This window comes from Myripristis murdjan, chromosome 2, assembly GCF_902150065.1.
Source record: "Myripristis murdjan chromosome 2, fMyrMur1.1, whole genome shotgun sequence".
NCBI lineage: Eukaryota > Metazoa > Chordata > Actinopteri > Holocentriformes > Holocentridae > Myripristis > Myripristis murdjan.
Window position 1 is genome coordinate 16,573,821 of NC_043981.1, and position 22,790 is coordinate 16,596,610.

The 22,790-nt window shown below is 44.4% G+C and overlaps 1 protein-coding gene across 1 annotated transcript in view; it reads right to left on the reverse strand.

Annotated features, from left to right (window-relative positions):
- Positions 1-22,790, reverse strand: part of LOC115372915 (zinc finger protein GLI2-like) — a 99,137-nt gene that overhangs the window by 21,992 nt on the left and 54,355 nt on the right. The window contains exons 4-6 of the mRNA XM_030071083.1: positions 15,125-15,327; positions 11,903-12,085; positions 713-914 (exon numbers count right to left, since the gene is read on the reverse strand). Of these exons, the coding sequence (XP_029926943.1) occupies positions 713-914; positions 11,903-12,085; positions 15,125-15,327 (588 nt within the window). The remainder of the gene's footprint in view (positions 1-712; positions 915-11,902; positions 12,086-15,124; positions 15,328-22,790) is intronic.

A 22,790-nucleotide genomic window follows, 5' to 3' on the forward strand; every position in this document is an offset into this window, starting at 1 on the left:
AACTTTAAGGTGTGTGACTATATGAAACTGGTTCATAAAGTGGATATTCTTGGCAGTGTAAGTAGCAGGTTTGTAGCGCGCATAATTTCAAAGTGATGTAGAGTAGATGACAGCTGAATAAAATAAATGTCATGTCGTATTATATCCTGTCAGGTAATCTTAACGGAAGCACATTACATTCAAAACATGACAGATACAGGTTAAACTAGAGTCGCAGTTATCAAATATCCAAGAGGATCAAGGTTTCCTCGAGACGTTCCTCACATCTACTTGAGTCAGAATCTGACTTTGATCATAATAATTTGCAGGTTTTCTGGTGTTTCCCTGCTTTATCATGCCAGCCAATCAGCTCAGACATGGTGTCATCACACACACCTGTGCCTGTGTGTGTGTGTGTGTGCTGCTGTGCACCCTGATGAAGCCGGCGAAGGGGCTTTATTTGAATCTCCCTGCTCTCAATTAGCCAAACTAACGTAAGCTTTTTTAAAAAATTTCTAAAAAGACAGAGTGCCATTGAATTGTATGGCTTCATATTTTATTGAAGTTATTTTGTTCACACTGGTGCAGAAACTAATACAAAAACTCGCCACTTTTTAAATACACATGCAACTGTCTGTGACCATGTGTAGTTAAACAGCATGGCATTCTGTCTGGTTCAAGGAGAGAAAGCTGATATTTTTGGGGGGTTACGGGTCTTTTCAGGACAGTCTACCTGATCCCGCCGACGGACAGGTGGCCGTAGGAGCTGCTGGCGGCCGAGCTGGAGCGAGAGTTGTTGATGTAGGCCACCAGGGAGTTGGGCGAGGTGCGGATCATGGTCTGGAGGTCGATGCTGGCGTCGGACAGCGGCGAGATGGACAGGGCCCTCTTCCTGCTCAGCCGGGGCGTCAGTCTGGGGCTGGAGAAACGCGACACTGCCGGCACACACACAAACACACACACACGGGATCAAGGTAAGCGCTAGTGATGCAAACACGGCTGGATTTGCATTGAGCATATTTACATGATTTTTACATTTTAAGCATTTAGCTGATTCACAGACAGAGAGACTTACAGTGAAAGAAAAGCCAAAAAGTGCTACACTGCTACACTTTGGTTGCCACCTTTGATGATGAGAAGTTTCTCTGTTTTTCAACCTTTAATGCAAGTTTACACAGTGCAACATGTACACAAATACAAACTAAAGGAGGACACTGCACCCCTCGTCTTTACCAGAAATACAAGATCATCCCCACATGCAAACTGAACAAAACCAGAGAAAATAAGGAAAAGAAAAGATCCAGGAAAGTGAAACTGGATCTCCTCATTTTTCAGTAAATAAGTGCAGTATTGTTCCGCTTCATTGAGAGAAAAAAAAAAACATGGCAATCAAACACTGTACTATGTATAAACTAGTAATTTGCCCTTCAATAGACACAATTTAGGACATAATGGCACATTCCCATCTAATATTGTGCATTAAAAACTTCACAAAAGACCAAACTCTTCACTGCAAAAGTTGGCGCATTGCATTCGAGGATCAACCCTATGGCTATGTGACATCTTTGAATATGGAAAATATCAAAATGCATTAGTATATCTTTATGGCTTGATAAAACTGGGATTTTTTTTTTCGTTTTTTGGTTTTTGCTCTTTGAATAGATGATGGTGTTTACGCGCCGTGGAGTGACAGAAGAGCTTTGGGCCAAAAAATCATTTTAAAGTTTCCAAATCATTCGCCATCAACCACAAAGTTCGTGTTTTCCTCCTCTTCTTTATCATGTCCGTGGTTTTCCTGTGACACCGGTGATAGATGCTGTACATCCTTTCCTCCTGACCCCAAACCTCCTCGGCTCAGAGCCCTCTGATTCAGGCAGCGTCCCGCCTCCTCCTCCTGAGGGGGGTGCATCCACCCTCGCCGGCAGGGCTCTCTAAATATTTGCAATCTAAAAGAATGAGTCCCCGCTGCAGAAAAAAAAAAAAAAAAAAAAAAAATCTATCGAGTCACTCCTCGCCTCATCATTTTGTTGTTTCCCCCATCCCGGCTGGCGTCGGCTGCCTGCGCTATTTCGGGAGCGAGGGGAGAGAGGGAGTTAGAAAGCCCTAACGGTTCGCCGTGTTCCAGCCGGGACCGACGTGATTGATGCCGGCGCAGCCTCCCCACGACACTCAAACCCCATGGATATAGAGCAACCCTATCAATAAGCGCTCAAGATTGATTCACGGCTAATACAGTAAACAATTTGTCCGCGGTGATGGAAACCGAGGCTGGCAGAGGATATTGTGCGGCGGAGATAAAGTTGTCTCTCTGCGGCACCAGCGGCAAGCCGTGATTCCACTGAAGTCGGAGGGATGTGGGGCGAGCCGCGGAGACGCTGACCTGAAACCCGAGCGAACGCCGTCCCAGTGACACGGATTGCGAGCGGAAGCGGGGCCGAGGATTTGGGTCTGGGTTGTGGTTGTGCCCCGATTCAAGTGGGAAAAGCAGGCCTGAGCCGAGTTAGTCCGCTGATGTTTGGACAAGCTTGGCAAGGATTTACCCTGCTGAAGTGTCCATGAGCAAGGCACTGTCCACACTCACATCACAACATGAAAATCTCCATCTGAACAAGTCATTTTAGTCTCATATTCAGTGTTTAAATCTTGTTTTTCTTCAAATGAGGTACAAAATCCAGTGCAGTTTCTCTTGTTTCTGGATTTTTTTCTTTATGGGAACATGAATAAATGTGTTGAAACAGGGCAGAATAAGGCAGATTAACCCAGCAGGATCAAGAAAATGACACTTGATTCAAGACAATTATGGAAACAAGTTGATTTGCATTGGGAAAAAGTGGGATTACCTCATCCCGCTTGCAGATTTTTAATCTTGTAAAGGAAAAATAAGATGTTAAGCCTGAGAATGAGACCAGATGACTTGTTAGGATGGTCATTTTTTACAGCAAGGGAAAAGAAGAATGATGAATATAAAATAAGCCCTATTCTGCCTCGTTTGAAGATTTTTATACTTAAATTTATAAACTGGATTGAACAAAGTGGGATTATCTCATCCTGCTGACAGGTATTTTATCTTGTTTGAAGAAAAACAAGATTTGAACAGTGAAAATAAGAGCAAATGACTTAAAATACAGGTTTTTTTTTTGCAAAGACAAAGAATTGTAGTTGCTCTTTCTGTACACACACACACACACACACACACACACATATATATATATAAACCCCTCATTGTTGTGTAAAGGTTTCATGAGTTCACTTTTGCGTCCAAAACGCGTGTGCATGAAAGTCCCTGTCCGAGTCCTGCGGCTCCTGACATCTTCCCACATGTGCTGACCCCATTAAGATTCAGACATAACTAATCAATCTCTCCACAGTAATTCCCTGTAATTACTTCAGATAAACATCAGAGAGTTTGGGTTGTACTTCACGATGTTAAATGAGGGCAATTTGCAGAGAATTGATTTCAACTGCGAGGAAATGTATGCAGAGCGATCTGAATCGATCTTACGCTCATGGCCTTAAATGTAAATTTTGGTTAAGTGCTTGAAATGTAAACCCCTCTCCACGCGGGCAGATGGTTTAAAGAGTTTATATTTTGCAGTCAGTTGTGTTGGCGGTTAAGTGTGAAGTGCAATATCAGTATAACATTTGGATTATGAAGCCGAAACGTGTCCTACATGTATTTTATTCAGACCCGGCCGTAAAGAAGGCTTTTTAAAAATTTTTGCTTCAAGAATGCCTCGGTGCTGCTTATTTATTCATCAAGCAACAACCCAAAAAAAAAAAAAAATTATTCCACGCACCAAAACCCAGTAGAAACCCTCTCTGTCTTGTCTTGTTGGAAGACCAGAATTTACTTTTGGGCTTCCCGGAGGCGTTGAGGGACTGAAGTCCGTCAATCATGTGCGATGCAGTTTGTCTGTTTGATAAATCCACTGATATGCAGCCGCGCTCGTCTCCCAGCGATTTCCACCCTGACAAGAACGCACAAACCTGAGGGGAAACACCGAATCCCTCCAAGTTTTTTGGCATGAAAATGATGAAATTTTAAGGTTATTGGATGTCGGATTGAAATATCGGCTCGTGGCAGCTTCAGTCCGGAAGTGGAGGTGCTGGTTTTGGCTTTAAAAAAACACTGAGACTCGACATGGAAATCCTGGAAAGTCATGGGATTTTGAAAAGTCTGAAAAGGAATTTAATCAGCCCCATTTTCAGAAATCAACCAAACGTTTTATTTTATTTTCCACTATGCTGACATTATGTTCACTTCCCTTCAGAATAAAAGCACAAAGTGTGTTTTTAAAACATCGCCCCTGGGAAACCAAACCTCATGTTGCATGTTATGTAGGTCATGGAAAGTCATGGAAAAGTCCAGGCACGTTCCCTCTGACACACACACGGCCCCGTCCGGCGAGCAGGCAGGGGTTCATGCCCGTCAAAATAAAACTTTATTGGAGGCAAATAATAATTCCCTGTGAGCTCTGCTGCCAGTTGCCATTAGTGGTAACTCTTGGTGGTACAAAGTGGGGTTTTTTTTGTTGGCTAATATGCAGAGTAAACACTGTTTTTCATCATTTAATACAGCGGCTCCAAAATAATCAGCCCAGTTGGGGACGAAGGTGCCTGTGAAAACAAAACGTGAATTTCCTCGGGTTCGTTTTTTTCCTCCAGGACATTTCATTAGACCTCTCTCTCTCTCTCTCTCTCTCTCTCTCTAAACACGCGCCCTCTCTGCCACCCTTCACATTAAGATAATCTTTGCCTATTGGTTTACAAAGGAACAATAACACTCCTCGCCGCTGAGATACTTTGGGGGGGGGGGGGGACTGCAAGCGGGAGCCAAACCACATCTGGCGAGGCTCAAACGTCGCTTCCTCCTCTCCTCTCCTCTCTCCTCTCTGAAGACGCTTTGCGAGGTGTAGTCTTCCCCCCCCCTCCGGCCTATTAATTCAGCTTTGTTTTGCTTTCCCTGCTGTTGTTAACGGCAGGGGCTAAAAAGGTCGTTTCTAAGTACGTCCTCCCAATACAGAAATTAGCGCTTGGAGACTTGCGTGTCTTTGGGAGCCGGGAGGGGAGGGGGGGGCATCTTTGGGGGATTTGGTCCGGGACATATGGAATTTGAATGATGATATAACAAATCCAGCGGAAGAGGGGAAAAACATCAAGGCTCATTTCTCGGGGGATGTCGGTGCTCCCCCGTGAGCGGAAGGCATTACCGTCCAGTGTGGAGTGTGTGTGGGACTTTTTTTTAAAGCGTTAACCACCTCCTATAGCCGGGATAGTGTCTTTGGAGGTGAAGGTTGAGGTGGCGGCGGCGGCGGGGGGGCGGGGCTTAGGGTGGATCAGGTGGATTTGCATGGCGTTATCGGCGGCGCGGCCGGAGCGGGACGAGCCATTCACAAATGGCAGCCTTATTCATCTCTGTTACGTCCCCTCACCTCGGGGGAGATGTGTTTATTAATGTGCCACTTCCCCTGATAAATGGACGAATGGAAAAGCCCGGACCGACACACACACACACACACACACACACACACACACATCTCCCCCTCCCTCTGCTGTGATTTATATCAGCAGCCGCCACTGGGAGGGCTGGACGAGCGAGCATGTGTGTGTGTGTGTGTGTGTAAGTGGAGGATCGTGCACGACAAATATGCATGATTGTATGTGAATGATGTCAATGTGTGTGTGTGTTTAGTGTGTGTGTTTGGAGTTAGGGTCAAGCACTTAGGGTCTGTGCATGTGGATGGAAGTTGTGTGTGTTGTGTGTGTGTGTGTGTGTGTGTGATGAGCGGCGTCCCCGAGGCTCTCGTTGCCGCTGTGGTCTGTGTTTAACTGGACTGTTTATAAGCAGAAGGTTGTCGGTTCAAATGCCAGACCAGCTGGGGAAAATTTGAGCAGCGAGAGTGAATAAGATATTCCCCGAGGCACCTGGTGGCTCACCTGGTAGAGCACGCACACACACACACACACACACACACACACACACACACACACACCCTCTCTCCCTTAACCCTACGTCCTCTCTAATTTGCTGTAGTTACATAACTGCTAAATGAGTGTTTTATTCCATTTCCTTTTTTTTAACTTTCCTGTTTTAATCTCTCATTTTTACAAAAGCCCTTCTGGGGACGGCTGTTGCACATCAGCCACTACAAATATCTCGATACTTGCATTTCATAGCTGCTTTCAGTTTGTCTGTGTACACTGTATCGCTCCCTATCAAATAAACCATAAATAAATAAATCAATAATAACTCTAGTCCTACTGTCACTGTCCAATAAAGAAGAAATGAAGCCCGAAAATCTTTTAAAAACAGGAAAAAATACATTTCCCCTCATTTAACCTTTACTATTAGTTTGCACTTCAGCAAGGAGTTTAATCCACGATTACTTAAACCAGGCATTCTCAGTCCTGGTCGTCCGGACTCAATCCCTGCTGGTTTTCATTCCAGGCATCTAATTTAAGATTTATTTACACCTGCAATGCCAGGTGAAGGAAATTAACCAGCTAGCAGGATAGAAAACCATCAACCGCTGACCGAGGCCGAGAGCACGCTGATGACACCCGAACCTCCGTCCTGTACTTCCTGACTTTGACGCCGTTCAGTTCATTTTGAACTCGGAGCTTTAGATAGTTGTGCATGCAAATAATGAAACTAAAGAAAAACATGACACATTTAACTCCACAAGGCTCCTTGGTTCGCTTTTTTCTCCAAGCTTCGATGTGAAAATGTGTCGAAACTGCAGACTCTGAGCTGCAAGCTTTGAATGAACTTTGCTGTGGCTGCACTGCTGATTGCAAACTCAAACCAAGCAATGACAACAGGCCGGCTATAAAACTGCACAGTGACGGCTCACATATCGCAAGAGGTCATTTTACTGCAAAAAAACTGCACATAATATCATTTTGTTGAGGCAACATAAATATTACGGCTTCAAAACTTTCGCTTTTGCGAGATTTTCCACTGAAAATGAAAGCGCAATCATTACAACCTCCACAATCTTACTCTCCACTGCACTACTTCCTGTTTGCAGTCATGGCTCCTCCATGTGATGCGTACTTCTCTCTTTTTTTGGTGCATGGATCATATCATTGGTGTATGTAGACCAGAGTGAGGAAAATAACTTTTTAAAATGTGCAAATCTACCAGCCGCTGATAGATAAATGTTAAAATTCACCAGCCACTTACTAGTAAATTTACAGTTTGTGTCTGAAATCTTTCCTATTTTAATATTTGATTTAATTTTAGCTGCATTTGGCTGGTGGCTGGTGCTTTTACTCTTTTTATTTACTCTTCAGTGTGTTTCAAAAGGCCAAGTTGTGCACGGACATGTATCGTCTGCTGTCTGCTTTATGCCTTCCTCTTTCCTCCTGCACTGTAGGTGAGCTCCTGCTGCACCTCTAGCTGTGTTCGTTACCCGTACGTCTGCGCACAGATGCAACACATTCACATTCCCAGACATGCATTGCATCGTGTGAACACAGTGATTACCGTTCTTTGTAAAAAAACGAGCCCTCGGTAAACCGTTGTGTTTGGATGCGGAGAGCCTTTACATCTCACCGGCCACATCTAACAGTTTCTGTGAATAACTTAACAATGACATTTTGGCGAGACAAAACCAAACGTGCTTTCCATTTGTTTTGGCCGCAGCGCCTGCACAGTGTACGGGACGGCTGGAAAGTAAGTTATGACAGCTTTAGTGTGCCTGGCTGGCTGGCTGGCTGGCTGGCTTCGTGCGTTTTGGCAGGCTGCCTCCGCTTCTGAGCAGCGCGAGCGGAGCCTTGGCCCCCGACACCACAACACAGCGGCTTCATTCACAACCCTGCGCTGTGTCTGGAAGTGGAGCGGCTAAATCCACAAAGATCTACCCCCCCTCAACCCCCTCACAAAATTAGTGCAAAGCCACGCTGACCGGTATTTTTGACCGCGGAGCGATGTTTGCATGCAGGCCGGGGCAGGACGCTGAGTTTTCCACCGACCACAATGCCTGCTGGACTGCACAGATCCACCACAGCCTCAGTGTTTGGTTTGTTCGACGTTAAAGGCGACTTCCAAAGTGTCTTTAGTTACCTAAGACGCTTTGGACAGCATTTGCATTACAAGTGAAACAGTGCAATTAATGTTTTCCCCTCCGGTTTGGCACAGATCTGATTATTTCTAGTCAAAAGCTGCTGAGAATCGTATTTTTTTTTCGATTCTGATCTGGCCCACATGGATAGAAAATCACAAAAAAACCTGCATCCGACTTGTATCTGGTTAGAAATCTTGCATCTCTCGCCTGAGACGGTTTTTGACACCACGGCATTTTGGCCGGGCGGCATTAGCACAGAAGACAACAAGAGACACAACAAAGGAAAGAAACGGTGAAAACGTTCGACGCAGCAGTTCGATCAAAACCCGAAGGCGCACTGAAAATTCGATTTCGAGCAAAAAAAACATCCTATTTGGGTGTTTTTGCTTGAATTCAGAGTTGATTTGGTGATTTCACTGTTGAGTTTTGCAACTCTCGGGTGTTTAAAGCCTATAAAACTCCACGGTGTCGCTTCCAAAATACATGGGGCATCAATGAGGAAATTAGCACGGCCATATTTATTCATGGGCGCTGTGATGGATGTGAGGAGTCCGCCGTGACGTCTGATTACTGTGCGGGAATCAGTCGCCCCTTCTCTGTCACTGTCTCCTCTGACAGCCTCTTGAACGGCTGTTAGGATCATCGTGTAAACGTCCGGAGAGGAAGAATGCGCCGCGCTTCTTTTTCCTCTCATATCGGCTGGACGCCTTATCAGTGATTCGTGGGAGAAGGACGTGTCGTGAAAGAAAAAATTTGAATTTCCTCGCCAACACTCGAAGACAGAGGGCTAACGTGTAAACTTTTGCTTAACTTTTCCTTATGATGCTTGCTATTTTTTCCATTTCGGATACCGAGTGGAGCTGAGCTTTGCTGCCACAGTCAGTCGTCAACAGGTCACCATGGCTGGTGCATCCTGAAAATTGCCATTTAATTTCACTGTTTAGTGAAAGGAAGTGAGCGATTCATTCATTACATCAATGCATCAGTCCTAAACGCTGCTGAGTGAACAATACTGATCTGCTAAAAGAAACCGAATGAATCCCGCAGACTCTGGCCTGAATTGTTAGGATAAGCTTTGAATTATTTGCATTTCTTAAAAAATGAGTTAATCAGAAGATAAAAACAAAACAAACAACAACAACAAAAAAAAAACTCCAGGCTGTAAAACTCAAAGTAATATCCAGTGCATAGGAGTGAAAAATATCTATAAAGTATATACTGGGAAAACTCAAAAGTCAATTTTTACAGTGAAAAAGTGCATACATTTCAACGTTCAGGTCATCTTCAGTACTAAACAACTCTTAAAAGGACAAGACCTAATTATGACTTTTTTGTCAGTGCTAATATTTTTGGTGTAAATAACATTTAAACCGTTCTGTTGTCTGTATTTTAGAAGAAAAAGGCTAGTCTTTCATTATTGTGTGTTTATTCAATGCAAATAAAATTTTGGTTAAAAGTGCTGAAAAGAGCTAAAAGTGCCTCTTTACCCAACTGGATAGACCAACAACCAATCAGAGCAACATTTTGCTGAATGACCTTTGAGCCACAATGATGTCAGTCATCATGTCGTCATGTTAAACCCGCCCCATACTAGATCAATGGCTATGATTGGCCCAGAACAGTAGTGGGACCAATCAGCTGGGGCAAATAATATGAGCTGAATTGAATTGTTGATTCAAATCATGGTTTGCAAACTCCAGTCAAATTGAGACATTGCAAAAAAAGAAAATTAAATCAAACTGTCAGCCAAAGTGAATCTTTGTCTTTGGCATTTAAAAGCCCTTTGTAACTGTTATCAGTGATATTGGGATTTAAACAAACTTGAACTTGAGCAGCTGGGTTTTCAGAATAAGAGTAAGACCTGCTGTTGATGGGTGGGCAGCTGTCTCGGTGGTTTGTGGTGTTTTGCGTCAGGAAAATGGTTCAAACCCAAACCTCCACAGTATTTTAGCCCAACATCAAGCGGATATTCAGCGAGGACGTGATGAGACGACGGTGAGCTCTGCAAAGCAAACTGTGGCTGCAGGTATTTGCCGGAGTGCGAGCGCATCCCTAACAGGAAATGTCACTTGAGCGCAGGAGCCGAGAGGAGAGGAGGGAGCGACTCGATTAGATGGTTTTAAGGTGGCATGATGTGTCACACAAACCCAGACAGATGACGCTGCACACTCTGGAATTCATCACGGGGAGATCCCCCCCTCCGCAATCCGTCTCCCTCGCCGACATGGCTCCCCTTTTAAGGTGTCAAGCGTGGCGTGGGATGAAAGTAGGCATTCATTACATTAAATATACCTGTGACCCAATGTACCCTGCGATCGCGTGCGCCGTAAATGTCACGGCCGGCACAATGAGTCCTTGTTGTTTATGGAAAATGGCTGGCAGAGGCTCGGGAGGGAGAAATATTTTTGCAACACGTGGCCGACACCTGAAGGCCCCTCGCCCTCGTTTGAAGCCGTTTGACATGAAAAATGTATACGAGCCTCTTTTCTCACAACGCCTCGCCTCTGATCTCGGTTTCATCACCCACCGTCGGAGTCGATGCCCTGATCGGAATTTCATTCTCCTTAATGAGAATCAAAGCCGCTCGATGGAGTGCAGGGGTGGCCCGGCGAGAAGAAAGAGCCCCCCCTTTTTTAATTGGAGGACGTGAGTTTAAGCCCCCCGTGTCGGCGAGCATCCTCCCTGCTAAAGCGTCCGTCAGTGAAACCCTTTAGAGACGTTCAAAATTAGGAAAAATGCAATTCAACCATCAGAATCCCAAGGAGAGAACTCGTTTTTTTTTTTTTTTTTTTTTTTAATGCGATGGAGACGCCTCATGTCGGCGTAAACACCACGCGGCGTCGCTTTAATGTGTTTCTCCTCTGCAAAACACATGAAAGTTTTTTTTTTTTTTTTTTTTTTTTTTAGCATTTCCTGAGGTGAAATCCATCAAAGCACCTGTGCAGCAAACGGGTACGCTTTTTAGATTTTTTAAGGTTAATTTTGAGGTCAAAACAGTGACACAGCTATCGTTGTCCTCTTCTTTTTTTAGGTCATTTACTAACTTAATCATTTTATCAGTATTATCCAGTGCACTTTCACAGCATGTAGCATTTATATTATGTAGTTAATAGCTACAGTGGCTCATTGTTATTTTCTATTTCATAGTTTTCTAGTTTACTATTTAGTTTTACTTAATTTTGTTGTAGCTGCTGTTGTAGTTCCTATTGGACTAATAGTTAGAGCTGGTTCTCATTATCAACAAGTCATCAGAATCATCGTCAGTATCAATCAGATGTTGCTGCTTTGCTCTCGTTTCGGAGACGTTTTTAGTTGAAAATTAGTCTCCATACTGGTTTTCTCGTCTCCGATCGGTCTATGTTGGAAAACTGCTGCCAAAGTTTGCTCGATTCGAATTGTTTTCGATCAAAAAATATCTTCAGGAAAGCATTTTGCCCTAAAATTTGCCCAAATAATTTCCCTTTTTGTTACCGCCTTAAAAAAAAAAAGTAAGCAGCCAGGTTAGCTTTGCCTGGCTGTTGCATGGAAAGCAGGATTTTATATCGGGAGGAGAAAAATTCCCCTATTTTTTTTCCCGAACCGGATCAGAGATTGTGTTACAGCCCACCAGCCGGGAATTTCCGATTTCTGACTTTGAATGGGGCGCAGCATGAACCTGCTGTTTTTCATAGCTGACCCTGACCTTTGACCTCCCCTGTGGAGACGGTGCATGCATAAGGCAAACTTCCCTACGGAGATCAATAATGTATCGCATTACTATTCAGCAAACCCACGGAGCGTTTCACCTCGGTGACACTCAGCAGAGGCGGGGGTGACCTCCCCGCCGAGGCTCGCCCGTCCCCAGAGTTACTCACCGTCTATGGGGGTGATGTAGTCGGGTAGGTGGGCCCCGGTGGCGGCCCCGGCCCCCTGCATGAGCAGCTCGCCGTAGGGGCTCCGGTGGCTCGCCATCAGGTGGTAGTACTCCGCTGGACTGGCCCCGGGAGGCGGAGGAGGAAGCCCGAACAGCCCGCGGTCTTTCAGATGCTCGTGGGCCACTGAGGAGGAGAGAGGAGAGAGAGGAGAGAGAGAGAGTCAGGAAGGGAGGGAAGAAGGGTGGAGAGAAGGAGTGAGGCAGGAAGGACGGAGGCGGAAAAATGGAAGCAGGAAGGGGGGACGGGAGATGATTGGAGGGCGGGAGTGAGTAAGAAGGAAGAAGGTGGGACGAGGGAGGAAAGAAAGGGAACTAAGAGGAAGGAGATACAGAATCAAATCAATCAAAAAAATAAATTCTCCAGGTATATCTATACATCTGACCATCACACCTCGCCGTTAAAGGGAAATAAATCCCCATTCGTCCTGCACGCTTTTTTCAAATCACACACCAACTCTGCCAATCGTAAAGATATTTTTTTGTTACGTTTATGATTTAATTGTGTCGTACGCCTCTGAACAGCTGACTTCACTGGGCTCCGGTGGGACGTTCAGTAAGTCCAGGAGAGAACGAGGGAAGAGGGATGTGGGGAGGAAGGAGGAGAGGGGGAGGGGGGAGGAGTGATGTGCAACGGCCCGTGTAGGTGCCCCCCCCCACACACACCACCCCTTTGCCCCTTCCCCTGTGATAGAGAGAGAGAGAGAGAGAGAGAGAGAGAGAGAGAGAGGGGGGCCTCTGGTCTCTTGCACATTCCTGCATTTCCTTGGCCTCATGAACAAAGTCGTGGGACTGCATAGGGACATTTCTTCTTTCAGACCTCTTACCCCCTCCCTCCCTCCCTGTGTGTGTGTGTGTGTGTGTGTGTGTGTGTGATTCTGAAAACATAAAAATGTTCTCATACCCCCCCCCTCCTTCACTTCCACCCACGACCCAGCTTTCAGTACACTTCACCAACATGTGTAAATACAAAGGGACCTCTCTTTTACTTTGTCTCTCTCTGAAGTCTGAAGGAATAAAATAAAATTCTCTCTCTTTCTCTTTCTCTCTCTCTCTCTCTGCACCTCCTTTCAATGTACTTTATTGGCATGAATGAACAATATCACCAACGGTTGCATACAAAGCGAACCCTCCCCCCCCCCCTCTTGGTATCCCACGTTGGACGAGACCCCGGGTCCTACAGCAGCGGTGTTAACATCTGCACCCAGTAAAGAGCTTTTAAAAGTGTCACGGGCAATAAGGGTGAGATATGAATTTGTTTTACGCCGGCCCCCGGCTCTGGAACCGCCGCCTCTCCCTGCGGGGCTTTTTCAGCTCTCCATCTGCTTCTGAAGACAGAAACGTCTCGCCTTGTTTCGAGTTTTTTTTTTTTTTTTTTTTTTTTTAGTGTGGGGGGGTCGGATTCTCCTCCCACCCTTGTCGCCTCGCCCGGCCCTAAAGTGATCTTTCAGACGCGATTAGGGCGCACGCCCGTAAAAGAGAGCAGACGCTCGCTTGCGGCTGACTTCATAGCCCGAACCCGGGGCCTCTCCCTCCGCTCTGGACGTCCCGCCGCAGGATCACATTTCCGCCTTGAAAAAAAAAAAAAAAAAAAAAAACTTCTGAATGGCGCTGGACGAGGAACCGGAGGAGACAGATAAAGTCCAGGGCTATTTCCTTAATCAAATGAACGTCTATGGGAAAAAGTGACGGAGGGCACGGAGGGAGCCAAGAGATTAAAAAAACAAAAACGTCGAAGGGTCGCTGTAGTCATGTGGAGGTTATGTGTTTGTGTAAAGGGCTGTAATCTGTTGGCCGGCGTCCCGGGAGAAAAAAAAGAAAAAAAAAAAAAAAAAAAAGACACTCCGGGATGTTTGTTTAATGTATCAAATCACGTTGATAAAGCGGCGCTAATTCCCCAAACAAAACTCCAGGCAATGACAAAATGTTATCCTATCTTAAATGTCGAGCGCGGTGGAAAAAAGGTCACCTGGAACACATAAAAGCCCGACGGCCTCTATTTCCACCCGAGGCCCCCGTCTTTCAACAAGCCTATTTGCATTCCCCCCCGACCGAAAATAGTCCCCGCCATCCTTTTTCTCCCCCGTTCGCGTAGCTTTATCACGGCCAGATCTCAGGCGCGGCGCTTATTTGAGTTTAAAAGCGGAGCCGCATTACCACTGACAGACTGTAAAAGAAGATTTATATCCCGTCCCCGCGCCGCGCCCCAATCTGTTATTGTAATTCGCTGCTGAAGAAAGAGTTGTCATCGCGTCCCGGGCAAATTTGGGGGAGGATTACTATTCGGCAACGTTTTCTTTTATCAATTTCCGCTGATATGTTTTTTTTTTAAAGGATCCCCTCTCTGTATCAAAGCACCTGGGAGCGCAGGTCAAGGTTTTCCTCCCGGGTTACCTGTAGCACGCGGTTGAGGCCAATTCATGTTTGTATGTTGCGACACATTTTCCCAGCTATTACTTTATTCAATTCCCTGCTCCCCCTTCCTGAATACCATTCCTTTTTTTTTTTGGACCAAGGTCGTCTTAATGTCCCTGTTCCTGCAAACGTTACAAGAAAATATGAGGCTCCTGCAAGCCTTTACATTTGAATAGTTTCCCTTCCCCAAAAAATGAAATTCCCACCATTTGAAATCATACATAATGTTCAAAGGATTAAAAAAAAATGAAGTTTCGTCCTTGCTTGGTAAAATGAAAACACCGGATCTTGTGTATTTTGGAGATGGCGAGCGGCTGAAGATCAAGTATTGCTTTACGCTTCACCTTCTCAGTCAGCGCTCGGTCAGAGGAATAAAGAACATCTTCAATTTTGATGATATTTTGACACTTTTTTAGTTCGTTTTTGATCAAAGATGAAGAACAATTTCAACCTGGATCCCTTTTCCCCCCCACTTTTTTTTTTTTTTTTTCCCAATGAAGCCAATTCAATCTGACAAAAACTGTCAAATACTTCACTATAAAGTTTTTAAAAAGACATTCTTTGGGTGCTTCAGGGGTCATTTTTCTTTTTTTTTTTGAGTGTCCGTGGGCCTGGCATTCGAGATCTGTGCAAAAATAACTCAACTGTGAAGCAAATGAGGAGATTTTTGGTCAAGATGGAGCACTGGTGCGGTTGGAAATGAAAGGAAAACGGGGTCCTGGTCGGGTTTAAAGGCATTTTTTCAGCTTACGTTCGGCGGGGCTGAGTCCCCTGGCGGCGGAGATCATGGACAGGGTGGGGCTGCCGTGCACCGAGCGCAGGTAGTGCTCCATGTGCGGGTTGACGTACGGGTGCGGCGGGCTGAAGGGAGACTCGCCGGTCGCCACGGCGGCGGGGGACAGCCGGATCAGCGAGATGTCAGAGATGACGGGGCTGCCGGCCAAACCTGTGGGGCTGGACGGGGACGGAGGAAGAGGAGGAAGAGAGAGGAGGGAAGGGAAGATGGGAGATGACAGGGAAAGAAAGGCAAGAGGGGGAAAAGAAAAATCAATAGATTAGCGAGGAGCATCATGATGCAATAACGAGGCAAACTGGGTTCAAATCGCTATGACAACAAGCATCCACCCTATTGAAGTGTCACTTAGCAGGAAACCGAATCCCTACAAGCTCCAGGGTTGCTGTTCTGCAGCTGACCTCTGACCCCTAACCCTTAACCCCCCTGTGGAGGGAGGAAAGAGACAAGAGGCTTCATAAAGTATCACAAAAAGCCAAGTCTCTCGATGCAAAATGACAATGTTATCGCTGATAATGACGGTTTAAAGCGATTAGAGGCAGGCAATCCGTCCACAGATTTAGTGGGGAACAGCCAGGAGTCTGCACGCTGCTTAGGATTTTTTTAAAAAAAAGTCAAAAAAGAGGCAGAAGTGGCTTTATTAAACTCCGCTCTGCTCACCAAAATATGCAAAAGGTGCAAATACCAGCAAGACAAATGTTTTTCGACTCGATGGTACAAGGGGGTGGGGGGGGGGATGTAGTATCCAAACGTTTGTCTTGCCCCGTATTTGCACTTCTGCACTTTTGGGATATTTTGGTGAGCAGAGAGCATGGTTTAATTTAATAAAGCAATAAAAAGACAAATTCTGCCTCTTTTTTGACTCTTTTTTTTTTTTCATCCTAAGTAGCGTGCATATTCCTTTCCTGCTCGGTTACACATAATAAAAACAGACACATCCGGCTTCGACAATCCATGGCCTTAAAGTAACAACCCATAACATTTTTAAATAAATAAATGTCAATTTCTGCTGGTTGATGTGCCATTATAGTGATTTATAACTTCATATATATATATATATATTTCATGAAAAGCTTTTACATTTGCTGTTGTAAACTTTCCATTTCTGGTTGCTCTTTCCCTGGGAAAAAAAAAAAAAAAAAAAAAACATGTTTCTTGCAGCAACAACAGCAGTTTGATTGATTGAGATCTTTATTTCGAACATTTCGAACATAACAGCAGTAACAAACAAAATAATAATAACCACTACTAAATAAAGGTAAATAAGAAAACAAAGGTCCAAAAGTAAAGTAAAATAAATAAAATAAAATAAAATGCATCTATCATCATTAACATGCTCGAAAAGGAGTAGGAAGAAGTAGAATTTATTTAATCCTACCCCCTAATCTCTATTTCATCATAATGTCCATTTCATTCTAATTTCATTCTAATCCGTCCATGTCATTCAAATCCATGTTTGGAATAAACAGAAGAAGAAGAAAAGAGAAACTCAAACTCAAGAGAAAATCCTTCACTGCATCAACACAGCGCAGAATTGGGCCTTTAACATCAAAGATGCACTAAATCAAAAGAACCCACCCACCAAAAAAATGAACTCATGGATTAGCGCGTTAAGTTTTTTGTCTCGCTCACACCTCCACCTGACACGCCTTCAGTCTGAACTCCTGAGGCAAGCGTCTGCAGTAACCCAGCCGCAAACCTGATCCTCCGTGTCTCCACCTCGACGTCGGGAGTGAGATCACGTCTGACGCGCCTGCCGCTTTTGATCTGGAGAGGCGCGGGCGGCGGCTGGAGGTGGCGGTGGGAGGGCGGGCGGTGAGATCGGGGTCACCGAGGCGAACAAACGGGGGCGGAGGAAGCATCGTGTGGCACCTCTGCACGTTACACACATCCACCTGGGGGGCATTTGTTGGTGTCATTTCTCGATGTTACCTCATCTGAGAGGAAACACGGGGAGGCTGAACCTCGCCACCTCCTCCGGGGTCACGCAGGGGACGAGGGTGGTTTGTGGGTTTTGGCAGACGGGCCTGATACAGTATAAATCTGACACCGCACGCTCTTCACATGCATATCTTTGTGTCTCGTTTGGCACGTCACTCCGTGGCTGACAGGCTGCATTGTGCAGTGTGATAGCCGTTTGGAAAAATACTGCAAATTTCTGCCCAAAAAATGTCCAGAATTACAAAAATCTCCATGTTAACACGGTTTAATCAGCTGCTGAGTGTTAAAGTCTTAGCTCTCTCTTTCCACAAATGGCAGATTACACCGCGATATCAATATCCATTGTTCGAGAGGAGCTCAAAGTGACGTTTGTGACTTGTATTAAAATGTGCTGATCTCAGATGTCGGCACCAGAATCGCCTTATCAACTTCAGGAGTGACTTCCAAAAGCAATTTCATCGCCGCTGCGCTCAAAAACCCTGTCATCTGCAGGTCTGCAGGAAGAAATTTTTTTTTTTTTTCTCCAGAGGTGATGAAAAGAAGGCTTTACTTTTTCATTGAAGTGCTTTGAAACAATACAGCGGGATTTCTACAGATTTCACATTTAAAAGTGTGAGGAAAACCGGATCAAAATGACCTGATAAAATTAAAATTCAAGAATGACTCAATCCCTTAAAAGTATAACTTTTTTTTTCCCCCTATAATCATCTGAAAACTGCCCTGTAACTCGCCTCTCATTTAGAAACGACCCGGCGAAGGAAGCGATGCGTTTACACAGGCAGTTTGAAGCCACACAGCAGATGTTTAAGGTAATAAAGCTGCTAATGAGACACAGAAGACGGCTTAAAGCATCCCAGTCTGGCCTCGGCCCTTTTTCGCCACGATTATCAAAGCAATTCTGTCTCTCACCTGACGGCTCCATGAAAAATACACACCGCATCACTCAACAAAGGCTTTATTATCTTGTTGCCAGATTTTGGCAGTTGCATCACAACTGAGGCAACATTTTTTTTTTTTTTCCACTATCTGCTGCAGATAGAGATCTTATTTTCCACCCAAAAGTGTAATCAACCCCTCATCCATTTATTAAGTATTAATGCACAAATGCCAGACTGATAAGCTCTCATCATGTTGCGCCCTGCAGGTGAGTCGTCTTTGAATCCAACCTGAGAGAGTTTGTTTACCGTGATAACAAGCACGGGGAATCAACCCAACACCGCCCGGCTCAAAGGGAACCTACGCCGCCTTTTAAACACGAAGCGATTCCAATGCTTTTTTAAGTCATGTAACATTCAATAAGTCATAAGTCATGTAACATTCAAATGTGGGGAGGAGTGGCGCCTGAGAGCCAGGTTTCTGGACGTGAGCGTGGCGCGAGGTAAAACACAAACACCAGGCCTTTGGAGTGCATCCGGGTTTTTTTGGCGCCAGGCTCTTAATCCCTCAGATTGGAACAGGAGCTGGAGCGGTGTATCATTACGAATTCAGATTTGACTGAGAGAATCTGTGTCAAAATACAGCAGCCCGATCACCTGAGAGGAGCTACATCCCTGCGAAATTAGGAGGAGCAGCTTATTACAACCTGTCGTTACGTTTCCAAGTTAACCTGTAAATAATGTCAATAATGGTGGAGTGTGAAGTGAACGAAGAGTATTGTGGATGAGTGAACCAACACACCTTTGACTCAGCTGACCAAAACTCGTATCGTTATTATAGTTCACTGAAACTAAAAACTAAGACTAGATGTGAGAAAACATTTAAATAAACTGAAAAAAAAACTAGATGAAACTAAATGAAAACTAACTGAAACAATAGTAGTTACAAAATGAATTATATTAAAATAAAAATTACACACAAGTTTTGTTTTCCTCTTTGTCAATAAGGTCTTTATTCACTGTCTTGTGCACAGGGAGTGATGAATCAAGAGTATCCCTTAAAATAGATCTATATGTAAAAAGGTTCAGGTAAACAGGTAAATTGTGTCCGGCCTTAAATTTTAATTTCTGACTCTGAAAGCCTGTATAGACTCATTGAATACGTATATACTCATTGAATACTATGAGAATAAACCGAGTCATGTCTGAATTCAAGTGTGAAAAGTTAAGCCGTTTGTATGTTGGCCTTGTTGGACCTAACCTCATCAACTCTCGCCGCTGGTGAGTCCATCAACATTATAATATTTTGTGGCCGAACTTCTTTCAAACCCACAGGACTTTTTTTGAAATTCTAGTGGAGATCCTGAGGTTTCCAGAGATCCCAAACATGAGCTGCTGAATTCCAGGGAAATGCGTCTAAAATGATGCACGAGGCATGCAGATATTTTCTATTTGATGTGATTCTGCAGCCATAAAACAACAGCATGTTGGCTTTCCCTCAGTATCAGTGTGATAAGGGCAATAATGTAAGGTAATACAAGTGGTTAAGGGCAATTTGCGCACACTCTTGAGACTTATTTACTAAAATGCTTATGCAAATCAAGTCTGCCAAAGTGAATTTCCTCTTCATGACTAATTGCAAAGTGCAAATTGCTTCAGCTGTCAGAATAAAACCCTGCGCCCTGACGCTTCTTTATAATCGCAGCATTTTTGATCTGATCTGATCTCAGATTCTTGCATGAGGAAACTTTCTTTTCCATGAGTGACGATGCGACTTTGAATGGCCAAGTCTCATCACGGGTTTGCATATTTCACTCCGTACATTGCAAAAACACAAACTCTTACCAAGAGTATTTGTCTTATTTCAAGTCAAAAATATCTTATTTCTACTCAAAATATCTCATTACACTTAAAATAAGACATGATCACCTCAGAAGTAACTTGTTTTTAGACAATTTTCACTTGTTTCAGGTGAAAATTCACTTGAAACAAGTGAAAATTTGCTTGTTTCATTGGAAAAATTAGCAAGAAACAAATTTTGCCAATGAAACAAGCAAATTTTCACTTGAAACAAGAGACAATTGTCTAAAAACAAGTTACTTCTGAGCTGATCATGTCTTATTTTAAGTACAATGAGATATTTTGACTTGAAATAAGACAAATAATCTTGGTAAGATTTTGAGTTTGTGCAGTGTATAAACATGAAGGAGTTAAAGCAAAGTGTTGCAATCAACAGAAACAGATTTGCACCTGATATTGTTGTAAAATATGGGGGAAAAAATTAAATTTAAGGTGATCACAGAGACTCCAACCCACATATCCCAGGTTTGGGCGTAGCAGCAAGCCCTTTAGCGGAGACACTCCTCCATTGTGCAGCGTCGGCTCGAGCCCTCAAACGTAAGCGTCTGCTGTCTTTCGACGGGCAATGAAACACTTGTGAATGATGTGAGACGTGGGCCCGCGAGGCCACGTGTTGCCCGAGCGCACTCGCTTAAAATAATAAATCCATTTAGTGGTGCGCTTTAAGGGATCCTAATCAGGCCTGACGCCGTTCACACCTCCTGGCAGACATTACCTTATTCTGCGTGCCCCCGCCTGCGTTTACATTTGTGTTTTAATGGCCTGCATTGGAGTAGGTGCTAACATGATATCAATACATTAATGAGGTGCACAACTTTATTGCCATCCTTAAACACATACTCAGCGCTGTAATAACTGCAGGCGCACGGCAATATTTGTCACTTCTATTGTTATGGCGCTGACCCATGCAGTCTTTGCTATATTTAATGCTGCCAATCCGGGAGCTGCAGCTTATTCTCCCATTAAACGTCTCTGGATAACACCGCCAGTGCAGAAGCTAAAATGTGAAACCCTGAAGTGTCAATAATCCACACAATCCCAGCTTTCATTCACTCTGTGCAGCCGTGCATGAACTTATAAATGTATGTTATTTTGCCCCCGTAATATATAGATTTATTCTAGGTGAAACCTTGAAAATTGCACCCAATTCGCTAACACCAGCTCCCAAATTATTTTCACATCACACGTTCACTTTCAAAAACGTTCAAGCCGCTCTGCAGAAATCTCCTGAAGATTGAACGGGTTGACAATTCAGTCTCGATCTTGATCTCGATCGGGTAATAAAATCCTCGGACAGGTGACGTACAAGCTTTGCACCAAGAGCTTGTCGATTCAGGATCCTTGTTGCACGACAAGAGGGTTTTCTACATGCAAGAATCTCAGATCAGATCAAAAATGCTGAGATTAAAAGGAAGCTTGCAGATCAAGTGTTTTATTCTCACATCTGAAGCGATTTGCACTTTGCAATCGGTGATGAAGGCAGAGTCTTTTTCGAGAACTTGTTGCATCAACTTTTTAGCAAATAAGACTCAAGAGTGTGCACAAATTGCCCTTAACCTCTCAAACTCTTCAAAAATTAAAAAAGAAAACATTTTCTTCCATATTGTACAACAATGTCCCGTCCATGTTGTGTCTCTGAAGCTCCATCACACTGACACTGAGGGAAATATTCAAAGATGCCGTTGTTTTGTGGCTGCAGCATCACAGCAAATAGAAAAGATCTGCATGTCTATAAGCAAGGTTATTTTTCTTAGCTAACCCCCTGCACTTTGATTTTCCCTTAATTTTCCACTTCAGTAGCTTCAAAGTTAGAAAAAACTTAATTGAAGCTCCATCACTGTGACACTGCGTGAAATATTCAAAGCCAAGATGCTTTATGGCTGCAGAATCACATCAAATAGAAAAGATCTGCACGCCTCGTGCATCATTTTAGACGCATTTCCCTGGAAGTTCAGCAGCTCACGTTTGGGATCTTTGGAAACCTCGGGATCTCAGCTAGAACTTCAAATAAAGTTTTGCAGGTTTGAAGAAAAGCTTGGATGAACAGCAGCGATGACAAACTCACCGCCGGGCCTGGCAGGGCTGAAGAGGTTTTTTTTAGCAAAGTCTCTGTGAGTTTGACCCGCAGTTTCTACTCCGTGTTGCGTCGTCACATTAAAAAAAAAACAAAAAAAAAAAACACTCATCATCACTGTAAATTGTGACAGCTGGTGTCCTGGACGGGAAGCCCTCGTGATCTGCGGTTTATCAGCGTGTTGTCGTGCGAGACGCTGGGACCGCGAACGTCCGAGCACGTTTTACTGGCACTCGGATCAGATTTCTAACAGCGACGGAGACGATAAAAATGTTTGGCATTTGAGTCATCACGCCGCTGTGTTTGTGTTATCTGAACCATGTGTGTGATTGGGTTTGGTCGTGCGAGTCTACAAGCATTCCTCAGCATGCATCTAAACCGCACGAGTGTGTGTGTGTGTGTGTGTCTTCATTTCCACTTGTCTGTGTCTGCTTGTACCTCTCTCTATCTCTCCTTCTATGTGTGTGTGTGTGTGTATGCATGTGTGTGTGTGTCTGACTTGCTTCTTGGCGACACCAGAGATGAATTACAGTGTGACAGTGCGTCTCGTCTCCAGTGTCGGGCTGAGGGAGCTCTCTGATTTAGATAAATCACGCCGTCCGGCACCGGGCTGGAATAAACTCCCACTGTAGGTTTATGAGACTGCGACGTGAGGCGGATGGCTCAAACTTAACAGGCAGCACCCCCTCCCAACCTCCCCACCTCCCCACCCCCGCCCCTCCTCCTTCCACCCGCATGCAGAGGAAGATATGACCTAGATACAAACAAACATATCATGGCGCTAGTTTGTTTGCAACACTGGGAATCATGGCTACCTCAGAAAGTCATCCCCGTCTTGTTTCCTCTCTCAGAATCGTCGGAGAGGAAAGGTTTC